The 12,516-nt window shown below is 41.5% G+C and overlaps 1 protein-coding gene across 6 annotated transcripts in view; it reads right to left on the minus strand.

Moving 5' to 3' along the window:
• SASH1 (SAM and SH3 domain containing 1) overlaps window positions 1–12,516 on the minus strand; it is a 270,968-nt gene that overhangs the window by 66,780 nt on the left and 191,672 nt on the right. For all 6 annotated transcript variants that reach the window (XM_039532949.1, XM_039532948.1, XM_039532952.1 and 3 more), the window contains 2 exons: window positions 11,228–11,340; window positions 7,293–7,394 (listed from right to left, as the gene is read on the minus strand). In XM_039532949.1, coding sequence (XP_039388883.1) covers window positions 7,293–7,394; window positions 11,228–11,340 — 215 coding nt within the window. The remainder of the gene's footprint in view (window positions 1–7,292; window positions 7,395–11,227; window positions 11,341–12,516) is intronic.

Consider the following 12,516-nt stretch of genomic DNA (forward strand, 5'->3'; position numbering starts at 1 on the left):
GAGTAATGAGATTAAAAGGTAAACTGCACAGACCTGGCAGAGAACCAAGTCAGCTACTGGCTTAGCAAATTTAAAAAAACCCACACAACTTTACTATTAACAACCTGGAAACAACAGAAGGCAGCCTCTCTTCAGACACAAGAGAGATGACACTCCTGCTCTTTGCTGATTGATGATACCCTGTTTGGGAAAGCAAACAAGACGGAAGGTCCTCTCGTGGATCAGTAACTGGTTAAAAGACCGGAAACAAAGGGTATGAATAAATGGTCAGTTTTCAGAATGGAGAGAGGCAAATAGAAGTGTTCCCAGGAGTCTGTACTGTTCAGTATATTCATACATGATCTGGAAAAAGGGAGAAACAGTGAGGTGGCAAAATTTGTAGATGATAACTATCTTGAGTAATTTTCCAAGTCCAAAGTTATAAAGGGATCTCACAAAACTGGGTGACTGGGCAACAAAATGGCAGATGGAATCCAATGTTGATAAATGCAAAGTAATGCACACTGGAAAATACAATTCCAACTATCCAAACAAAATGATGGGGTCTAAATTAGCTGTTACCACTCAAGAAAGATCTTGGAGTCATTGTGGCTAGTTCTTTGAAAACATCCACTCAATGTGCAGCAGCAGTCAAAAAAGCTAACAGAATGTTAAGACCATTAAGAAAAGGTTAGCTAATAAGACAAATAATATCATAATGCCACTATACAAATCCATAGTATGCCATCTCAGTTCTAGTCACCCCATCTCAGAAAAGCTTTATGAGAATTGGAAAAAGTACAGAGAAGGGCAACAAAAATGATTAAGGTTATGGAACAGCTTCCATATGAGGAGAGATTAAAAAGACTGGAACTGTTCAGCTTGGAAAAGAGCTGACTATGATGTCTTTTTTGAACAGAGTTAAAAAAAGAATTAGTTAAGTTCCTGGAGGATAGGCTCATAAATGGCTATTAGCCAAGATGGTCACGGATGCAATCCCATGATCTGGGTGTCCCTAGCCTCTGATTGCCAGAATATGGGAGTGGATGACAGGGGATGGATCACTCAACGATTGTCAGTTCTGTTCATTTCCTCTGAAGCACCTGGCACTGGCTACTGTTGAAGACAGGATACTGGGCTAGATGGACCATTGGTCTGACCCAGTATGGCTGTTCTTCTGTTCAATTACAACCTATATTCATGGGGACCACCATCCCAAAAGAAATATTTCCCAAAGCCCTCTTCTGACCTTTGAACAAACCCCCAACCTCACCAACCTCATTGTCAGAAGGAAGCTCCCCACAGGCCAGGACACACCAGCTCAAAGTGGCACCACACCCTGCGAGAACAATAGATGCACAACCTGAAAACATCTCTCCACTGCTATGATGATCAATACCCCCCCAACACATCTTTCAAGATTCCTGGGTCCTAAACATGACTAACACAATGTGTGGTGTACCCCATTCAGTGCATCAAATGCCCCAACAACAACTCTGTGGATGAAATCAGACAATCTCTATGCTCTCGAATGAACTCGCACAGAACAATGACAAAAACCAAAACCGTTCTATTAACTGCAGGCGAACACTTTTCACAAAGTGATCACTCCATATTTGGCCTCTCAAGCTCTCCTCAAAGAAAACCTGCACAACACTTTCAAAAGCCTGGGAACCTAAATTCAGAACTTTGCTAGACACTAAAAACCATGTACTCAACAGAAACACTGGTTTTATGGTTCATTACAAGAAGTTGTAACATACCCTACTTTCTGCTAACCCTTAATTGCCCATTTCGTTTTCAGTTGTCTCCTGTAGCATGTGGGAAGCCCTTTTGTTTAACCATCTGTCCCAACTTATATTTAGCTCAGACACTCTGGTTACCTTCCCCAGACCTGAAGAAGAGCTATGTGAAGCTTGAAAGCTTGTACCTTCCACAAATGGAAGTTGGTCCAATACAATCTATTACCTCACCTATCTTGTCTCTCTCAGTTTGTTGTTTGGCAAATGCAAATGATATGGGCTGGGAGGAAAAAGAAAATCAATAATCAACCAACCAACCTCTTCAGGCCCCATAAAAAATGTAGTAAAATGAAAAAAAAAATCCCTCATTACTCAGCTCAGTAAACCATTAACATGGGGGTTTGTGGGGCAGGTCACTTTCCTAATGCAGCTACATGGGCAGACAACTGATTCCCTGCCTGAGCACATACTGCTCATTTGTTCCTAATTTTCCATGCTTTGCATAATGAGCAAGACACTTGTGCCGGGGTGGCCAACCTGAGCCCGAGAAGGAGCCAGAATTTACCAAGGTACATTGCCAAAGAGCCACAGTAATACGTCAGCAACCCCTGCCCCGCATCAGGCGCCCCCCCGCTCCCAGCACCTCCCACCCACCGGCAGCCCCACCAATCAGCACCTTTCCCTCCATCCCTGCACCACCCTTTCAGCTGTTTTGTGGCATGCAGGAAGCTCTGGGGGAGAGAGAGGGAAGGAGCAAGGGCACGGCAGGCTCAGGGGAGGGGGTGGGAAGGGTTGGAGTGGGGGTAGGGCCTGTGGCAAAGCCAGGGGTTGAGCAGTGAGCACCCCCGCCTCCCTCCCGACACATTGGGAAGTTGGTGCCTGTAGCTCTAGCCCCAGAGCTGGTGCCTATACAAGGAGCCACATATTAACTTCTGAAGAGCTGCATGTGGCTCCGGAGCTATAGGTTGGTCACTCCTGCTTGTGCAGCATAGGGGCCTTAGTGAAGCCACTTAAGAGCATCCCCAACAGGGGATTTAAGGAGCAGGTACATTTTTCTCAGACATTTGGGAAAGAGTAGGAGGGACTAGGGGCACAACATTGGGATCTGCTCTTCTCTTACACCTCTTGCCAAGTCTCTCCCACTGCCATACGATGACAAATAGCATTGGGGAGGATGATCTCTGCCCGGCAAGTTGATTGGCAATTGGAAGGTGCTTTTTGGCACAGAGTCACTTTTCTGATCTTAACTACACTTGAAAGAAACATGCTTCCCTGCAAGAAAGAGCACTTGCGCAGCTCGGAGGAGTCCCTTGGAATTTAGGGGAAACAACAGACTTTTGAAGATACAAATACACCCACACTATCCTTCATATCCATAGTTTGCCTGGTTCATTTAATGAAACAGCAAAGCTGAAACAGCTGAAAGAACCATGCTCTTTCGTCTCCTTTTTTCTACTATCCACATTAAATGGTGACTTAAAGGGACAACTTGAAATGTCTCACTTTTACCCAACTGAAGTAAATTCCTTAACTGCATGGGGTATCTCCCTGCAAAATTTCTGAATAGACTGTCCTGTTTCCTGCCTGTTGGTGTGTCAAAGATGTACAGCAAAACCAGGGAAATCACACACACAGTCTCTAAATTCTAATGCACAAGCTCCTGATACCCTCCTACCAGACTCCAAGTGCTCTCCAGACCAGTGTTAAAATCTGAGGAGCAGGAGATGCTCTCTTGGCCCCATATTCAGAACAGCAGCAGCTCTGTGTCTGTGTTATTATTAACCATCCTAATGCAGGATGTGGTGAAAGAGCATAAACGTGAGTTTCTCCAGAGCAGTACATGGGAGAGATGAAACTGATCATCAGCAAAGCAGAGACCCTGTCCATACACAGAGGGTTGTCAAATACAGTGAAAAACTAAAAATATTGGAGGAAACTTATTTTCTCTACTTTCTTTCACTTTTAGGATCTCATGGCTCAGTCACAGAGCTAGTGGGTACAAAATGTTCAGATGGAAACTTGATCTTCTAAGTTCACAGAGTCCCATTAAAAACTGCTCAGTAACACTTTGGCTCAGAGATTTAATGGAAGAAGGCCAACTAAATCTGCAGATCCATGGAGTTTTAATAAAAAACAGAAATTCCAATTTCAGTGACTCACTAAAAATCATATCCTGAGGTTTCATCCCTGTTGTGAAAAATTAGGGCTTTTTAAAGAAGGATTCTAATATAGTAAAAATTCCTCTGCTTGATGGTCTATGTTAAATGAGTTTGGTGGAGTCAGTTTAGTCCCTAGTAGATCAGAGTCCGAATAAAAAAAACCATCACCACAAAAGCAAATCAGTTGTCATCCTAGTAGGCATTGAATGAGCATGGAAACTGAACTGAAAGTGCTCCTTCTTGATCAGAACAGAGGCCCATTGGCAAAGCACTCTGGAGAAACATGCACCGCTGCTGTCCACTCTACTTCCACATAGAAAACTTGTTTCCAGACCTATCAGTCTGACATTTTTCACTCTGGTGTTCTTTACTTGATTTTCCCAACTTGCAATCTCTTTCACATTTGATGCTGATCACAACCCCATGCCTTTGACCTCATTTTACCCTAGTTTCTTTTTGGTTGATGAAAGGGGTGGCCTCACTGAAATGTAGGGCTGGAAGAGATCTCAAGAGGTCATCTAGTTCAGCCCCCTGCGCTGAGGCAGGACCAAGTTAACCACCTCCAGTGACAGGAATTTCACAACCTCCCTATCCAGTATTTAACTAAAACTCATTAAAGAGCCTGACTGGTTTCTCCCTTGAAGGGTAAACGAGATTGGTGCCTTTCACCAGCACTAAATTCACTTGGGGGAAAAAAAATTAAAAGAATGGGCAAAAATCTTCAGAGGCATTTTGAAATGGGCTACATGGGCCCACACAGAACTTAGCAGGAAGATGGTTAAAACTTACCACAGAGCTGTAGCAGATGTCTCTGGTCTCAACAAAGAGAGACAATGAACCCAGTTTTTGGGGAAAGTTGCTAGGTCACTCCATTAGGGAGAAAACATTGGGATTATCATAGTCAAGTTCTTCCTTCAAAGGTATTCCGACCCCAGTGACTTCTCCAAAGGAACACCCAGTGTTGAAGGATCTAAGAAGGGAGAGCTTTTGGAACTGAGACCCCTGCTGAGTTTGGATCAAAGGAAAAGGGAGTTTCTGAGACAGCTATGATATGGACGTTGTATGTGACTGCCACAAACCTCAATAAAAACCAATTCAGACTTTTTTATATGAGCGCTATAAGTATAGTCTGTCAGCCACAGAGCCTGGAAGGGACAGTTTTACTTTTGTTCAGAATTTATGTCATCTTATAGGAAGCTTATATTTTGGGGTCTGGGAATAAGAGACCCAAAACAGACATTTAAACCCATGGCCTTGCTTAATTTGACTACCTCGTTGTCCAGGGACACAGAGCCAGCTAATCTAACTCATATTTCCTACTATAAATGGTAACATTTCAGCCTCTTTCACCCTCTTGAGATGCCACAAGGCAAGAATGACTGTTAATAACCCTTCTATTGGAGCTGTGACTGAACAATGGATTGCACTGGGGAATAAAAAAGGAAGGGGGAGATGGAAATATACCTCCATCTGATATACTGACTTACTTGCTCTGTAAATACAAAGCAAAGAAATATCAAGATAGACTTCCTCAGCTGGACACAAAAACGGCTTGGAAGATGATCTACCAGAAGCATAGAGCAATTTGCCCCACAGTTTTCAGATAAATCTGCCATACCAGGGAGAGAACAACGATTATCATTCCCCCTGATCCCATCTAATTGAAGATGAGAATCTTTCAGTTTTTAGAATACTTAAAAGCAAATATTGCTCTAGTAAAAAATTTTTTCCATAAGAACATAATGGCCACATTGGGTCAGATCAATGGTCCATCTAGCCAAAGATCCTGTCTTGTGACAGTGGCTAATGCCAGATGCTTCAAAAGGAATGAACAGAACAGGCAATCAAGCTATTCATCCACTCCCAGTTTCTGGCAAACAGAGGCTAGTGACCATCATGGCTAATCCTCCATGAGTTCCCCTCCCCCACCCATCAGCTTTCTTAAAGGGGGAGGGTGTGTAGCGGGGTGGTCACCTAAAAAGAATGGCTCAGGTGTGGGAATCTCCCTCACATCCTCTTCAGTGAAGACAAGCCAAGAACTGATTTAGTTTGTCTGCAATGGCCTTGTCTTCCTTGAGTGCTCCTTTAACAGCTTGATTATCCAATGGCCTCACTAACTGTTTAGCAGGCTTCCTGCTTCTTGATGCATTTAATTTTTTTGCAGTTTGTTTTTGAGTTTTTGGCTAGTTGCTCTTCAAATTCTTTTTCACCACCCTAATTATACTTTTACACTCTACTTGCCAGAGTTTATGCTCCTTTCTATTTTTATCAGTAGGATTTAATTTCCAATTTTTAAAGGATGCTTTTTTGCCTCTAACCACTTCTTTTACTTTGTTTTTTAACAATGATGGCATTTTTTGGTCCTCTATTTTTTTTATTTGGGGTATACATTTCATTTTAGCCTGTGTTACAGTGTTTTTAAACAGTTTCCATGCTACTTACAGGCATTTCACTTTTGGACTCTTAATTTCTGTTGAACTAGCTTCCCCATTTTTGTGTTCCCCTTTTTTAAATCTCCAAATAAGAAGATATAGCATTTCTCTGAGCAACTAACAATGAGAAGCCAACCTCCCACTGCGTTTACTAAAAGATTCCATTCATGGTTTTAAAAAAGTCTCAAGGGTCTATGATTTAATTACGTGGGATACAAAGAGTCTGAATAGGTCTGCCAAATGTGTTTGGGCATACGATTTATCTATGAACTTTCAATTAGATAAACAGATGGGAGTAGACAACTCTACAAAAATGATTTCTTCCTTCCAAATATTAATTTACTCAATATTGTGTGACACAGACTATTTGATGTCCATACAAACAAGGAAAGTCATTATCTACATAACTCAGATTTAAAAAAAACAAGGCAGGAAAACTTTTAGTGTTTATGGGTCTGGCATAAATTGCAAACATCCTGGGCTGGAAGTTAGCAAATGGATGGTTGGAGCTGTTTGAATGGAAAACAGTGGGGACTCAGGTCATAGCCAGATCCTCAGCTAGTGTAAATCGGCGAGCTCTATGGAAGTCTATGGAACTAGACTGATTCACATCAGTTGAGGAGGTTGACTTTGTTTGATAAAGAGGTTCCATTGCCTAAAAAGGTTCTAAACAACTTTTCTCTATAGCAGGTGGGTATTTTGCCTAGTGTATTGTTTCTTTTGAATGATAAGTGATGAAGAGCTGGATGCAAAAAAAGAAGATATTGAGAGAGTTATTTTCAATCCTTGCTTAAGACTTTGGACTTTGAGGATTTTCAATCAATACTGAAGACCTCCTGATGGTGAGATGACAGAAGCACTGTATCCCATGACACTAAAGGATGGTGTTGAATAAATCATTCTGGTGAGGTGGAATATTTTTGGATATCAATAAAAGGTTTTGTAGCATTAGGGTAGTGATCACAGAGACAGGTACTCACATTACAATTGGAAGACCCATCAAATGTTGGGTACGAGCCGTCAGGCCAATCTGTAGAGTCTATGATGCCTGACTGCCTGTGCTGGGCCTCATATTCCTTCAGCTGAAATGAAAGAACAAAAGAAATGTTACTCAATGGATACCGAACTATGAGATCTGCATAAACCCATTGTTCAGCAACAGTCACTTTCAGTTTCTGTCCATACTGTTGTAAAGATGGGAAAAACAGAACTTCTGCAGTTCATTTCTTGTTTTAATCCTCTAATTACATTAGAATGGAAAAAAAGTTTTGAGGTAACAACACTAATCAAAAGGAGGAAGTGATCTGGAAACATTGTATATTTTAACTGATGAATTGTGGCTCCCAAGATGCAAATTACACATTCCTTTTTAAAGAAACACTTTGCACTGCATAGGTTAATTCAAGGTAGTCTTTGTACCTCCCTTACAAAGAAAGTGATCTAGGGATGGAAGTTTGAGATTCAGCTTTTTAAAATTTAAAACTAATGATTATCTTTATTGTTTCATAATAAAAAGTATAATACACAGAAAAGAACCAACTCCTAATGGGACAAATAGTCAAGGAGGACCCTGAAGTTGGACACAAGCATTTTGTTTGCATCTGTTGTGCGTGCAACATGAGAATGGTCCCCTAGCAAATTTGGAAGTTGCACATTTCAGTAACTCTTTGTGTGCACAAGTGTGGCATTTGCAGACATAAACAGATATATATAAGCATGTAGCAATCAAAATTCAGGTTTGAAAATTAGGTCCCCAAACATTCTCAGTTCCTGGTTTACAGTTTTGATTAAAGCCCATTGACATCGGTGGAAAGATTGTCATTGACTTGAAGGGGTTTTGGATCAAGACCTAAATCTGTTAAGGGAAACCAGATAAAATCACTGATGTACATTTTATTGCTAGTAATTCAGGCCACTAGAGGGAAGAAGTGCAACTACAAGCATAACACATTATACTTTATTATTACACACAAAAAACGATGCAAAGGTAAAGAATTAATTGCAGAAAAAAAATGAGAAATTTGTTAGTGTTAAGGTTACACTAGGAATCTTAATTTTTTTTATTATATGATTTCATACATGATAGCGAATGGGGCATCCTATTCACCAAACAGCATACAATATAAAAAAGAAGGTAGCGGAGGTAATATCTTTTACTGAACCAACTTCTGCTGGTGAAAGAGACAAGCTTTGGAGCTTCACAGAGCTCTTTTTAAGGTCTGGGGAAGGTAACCAGAGTGTCCGAGGCTAGGTCTCCTCTATAAAGTTATGTTGACCTAAGTTATGTCAACATACAGCTGCCGCCGTTCGTATATCGCTGGTGCGTGTGAATCATTGTGTTGGTGGTGCGTGTACTCACCAGGAGGGCTTGTATTGATGCAGAGTGCAGTGCACCATGGGTAGGTATCCCACTGTGCAAGTCACCACCATCCAACCTTTTGGAAAGTTTTTGCAATGCCTGATGGGAACAATCAGTGTACTGGATGAGGTACACCACATGCTGTGATAGGCATGTGTAGGACCCATGGATTTTGAAAGGTGTGTTGCGGGGGATATTGATCATCATAGCAGTGCAGAGATGTCTGCAGCGTTTGCATCAGTGGTTATGGCAGGGTCCAGTGCACCCTTGTATTTATCTGTGACGCTCTGAGTACCATTCCCAGACCTGAAGAAGAGCTCTATGTAAGCTCAAAAGCTTGTGTCTCTCTCACTAACAGAAGTTGATCCAATAACAGATATTACCTCACCTACCTTGTGTGTCTAATATCCTGGGAGGAACATGGCTACAACACTGCATACATACAATATAAAATAAAGGATCTTCATCTTTTTTTGCCACTCTAACTCAAGGAAGTGTGTGTAAATAAACAGAATGTAAGTGAGCACCATTTTATGCTTAAACTCCACCTTTTTCCATAACCTAAGCTGCACATACATAATATTTGGTGTTACGTGATCATGCAACATACATGCTGTATTTGCACAAAGAGACAATGTTATTGCTGTGGCAATCTGAACACTAAAATTTCTTGGCTCTTATGCAAATGTCAACCTTAATGCTACATTAACATATTTTGTATTTCTTGGGCTTTTACATCTTTAAAAAAATTGCAAAAAAGTTCATGTCAGCCAGTGCATTTTGTGAAAAAAAGCATCTGCCTTAATTTTAATGGAAAGTCCCTCAAAATGGCTGAACAGATTTTCATGAAACTTGAACAAAACAAATAATCTTTTGTCTAAGAACAAAAATGGAGAAATTCCTACTCTAGGAGACATACCCATGCTAGCTCTGATTGAGCTGGCACGCTAAATATAGAGCAGAGCCATGGCTAGTCCCTCTCGCTGTCATGCTGCCCTGGCTACACTATTTTTATGGGCTATCTGGATCAGAGCTAGTGCAGGTATGTCTTCTTGAGCTGGGAATTACACCCCCAGATCAAAGTGTATGCATAGCCCTGAGCAGCATGACAACAGCTAATGAAAAAGCACATTCTAGCAAGAACAGATAAAAACTGCAAAGCCTGACATGGACAATGTGCAATACAGAAAGGTACCGTGGTGAGGGAACATCAGATGAAATCTTATGCTTATTTGCAATTGAAGCAAGATGTTAGATGGCTATTTACAGTGCTAGCCTGAATGTGGTATTAAAAACTAACCAACACTGGGCTTGCTCAGTACGCAGATGGGGGAACTTCAACAGGAAAAGGGCTTGCAGAAATGTGCACTGAACAGTTGCAGGCTGTCCTCTAACACAGGGAACAAGCTCCCTTAGCTCAGACAGCCTGAATGCTTTTGAAATATTCTAACTTCATGTGAGTGATACTTAGAATAGATTTATTTAAAGATGCACTGATACATCTACTCTGTCTCCATTTAGCATATGATAAAACTATTTGTTTTATTATTTTATAAAATACTGCAGAGTCTATATTATTTATACATTGCTATGAATGCACAGAGACCCTCACAGGCAAATAAAATTCAAGATATCCCTGGCACAAGGGAATCACAATTTGCAGGTGTAGCTACACTACAAGCACTACAGTGGCACAGCTGCAGCTATGCCACTGTAGTGTAGACATTTGTCAATGATGGAAGATGTTTTTTCTTTCACTGTAGTAAATCCACCCCTTCAACAGGCAGTAGCTAGGTCTATGGAAGTTTTAGGTGTAGATCAGACCTGAATTTGACACTACACAATGAGAAAGGACAGTGAATGATGTGGCTGTGATGGAAGTTAGGATAAGAAAACAATGATGACTCAATTACTTGCAGTCATGTGATTAGCTTTCACCACATGCATCAAGAGTCTACCCTCTTTAGAGGTTACACAGAATTGTTTTATGATGTTCAGTCAGACTTCAGAATCTAAACTAGTCATCATATTTTCTTCTCTTAATGGGCATAGTTATAAACCCAATCCTTTGAATGTCTCAGACCGGTGCATTTTACAGCCTGGGGTATTTTTCTGAAGTTAGTGAAATTGACTATGCTATGCATGCTTGGCATTTAGTATTGTAACTGATATCTCAGCCTAATTCTTTTCCAAACATGACTAAGGCACTGGTCCTCATTCAGAACTACATATACGCTGGGCTTGAAAGCATAAGAAATTTTGTACCAAAAAGGAGACTTGTTTCTTGAACAAAGTTAGAAGTGTTTGAAAATAGGGGTTTAGTTTGAAAGTGCAACCTCAGCCTTTACTGTGGAGTCAGCCTCATGACCTTATGATAAAAGTGCCGGCACTATCACACTCCACAGGGATCCTGTGGACCACCACTTTGTTCTTTGCACAACACTGCGCTATTCAGAAAAACACCCTGCTAGGGCCAACAGATGACAGGATACAGGGCATCCTCCCCAAAGGAAGCTGGGATAGAACAAATCATGGGTTACTATATGCATCTCATACCCTAGCAAGTGCTTCCTCAATGGTGATCATCTTCTCTTTCACCATCATCATCAGCTGGATTCGTTCCTCATCACTCATCGTGATCTCACTTGCTACATAACCAACATCCTCTCCTGAAGAAGAAACAAAGAGATGCAACACACATATAAAATGACTCCGCACCAAAAGGCGAGTGTTTGGAAACAAGCATTGGCGATACTGCTTCAGTTCCAGAACCCAGTTCCCAATTGGGTCAGGCTAGGCTGGATGAACCCTCCCCATACACCACAATTTGATCTGTGTAGGGGAAAACTGTGGTTGTTACAACTTTGTGACTGATACTGCATCAGGCAGAGGGACGCAGCGTAACAACACAGTGACGTACCTGCAGGTTGCCACTTTTGTTCCACTGGAAAATACAGGAAGGAGGGCAGCCTTATTCCTCCAGTGATGGAGATCGGTGCCCCTTGCCTACAATAAACATCCTACTGTGTATGCTGAAATCAGCAGAGTTTGGTAAGAAGAAAGCAGATGCAGCCAAAATCAGAATGTGTATAGGTGTATACATACCACTGATTGGGATCACATTTGAAAGTGGCCAGAGCAGTAAAGGAAGCAACCTGCCTTGATAAGTCACTTCTAAAGACATTTTTTACATCCTAATCAGAGTCCTGTCATCTTTAACATACTTTCACCACGTTCGTTGTGCCTGTTCAGCGGTTTGGGGAGGCATCTGCCTGCAACAGAGTGATCCAACCAGGAGAGAGTGCGTTTGCAAGCACCTTCCTGCTCTTCACGTTTGCGCTACAGCATCACTGCACCTGTGTGACTCTTTAAGGCAGTACAGAGCTACGCTCAGTGTCCACTTGGAGTAGAACCGGGGAAGGAGCCCTGATAACCTAACTGTGCATTCATCTTACGCATTTTCATTTGCGGGCAGATACTCTTTCATCCCTTTTTATGCTTACAAACTGGCACTATACAGACCCATGCTTGAGCTCAGCCTTAAAGCAAATTGGAGAAGGTACTGCAGGGTGGAGTCTCTTGCTAACTAGTCCTTAAACAAACATGTCAGCCATAAGAATAAATCAAAGCAAGTGTAGCCAATAAATACAAAGTATCTTTAGCCCTCCTATATTTACATGCCAGATGCAACCTATCTTAAAAACATACAGCTTTTTGCAACCCAGCTTCAATTGAAAATCTCTCTCTCTATTTGCAATGGTAGGAACATTCTGAGCCTCCAAACTGACTTGCCACAACCTCCCTCAAATCAGCTGGGTTAGGCCAAAGTGAGCAAACAAGAGATC

This window comes from Mauremys reevesii, linkage group 3, assembly GCF_016161935.1.
Source record: "Mauremys reevesii isolate NIE-2019 linkage group 3, ASM1616193v1, whole genome shotgun sequence".
In the NCBI taxonomy this organism is placed as follows: Eukaryota; Metazoa; Chordata; order Testudines; family Geoemydidae; genus Mauremys; species Mauremys reevesii.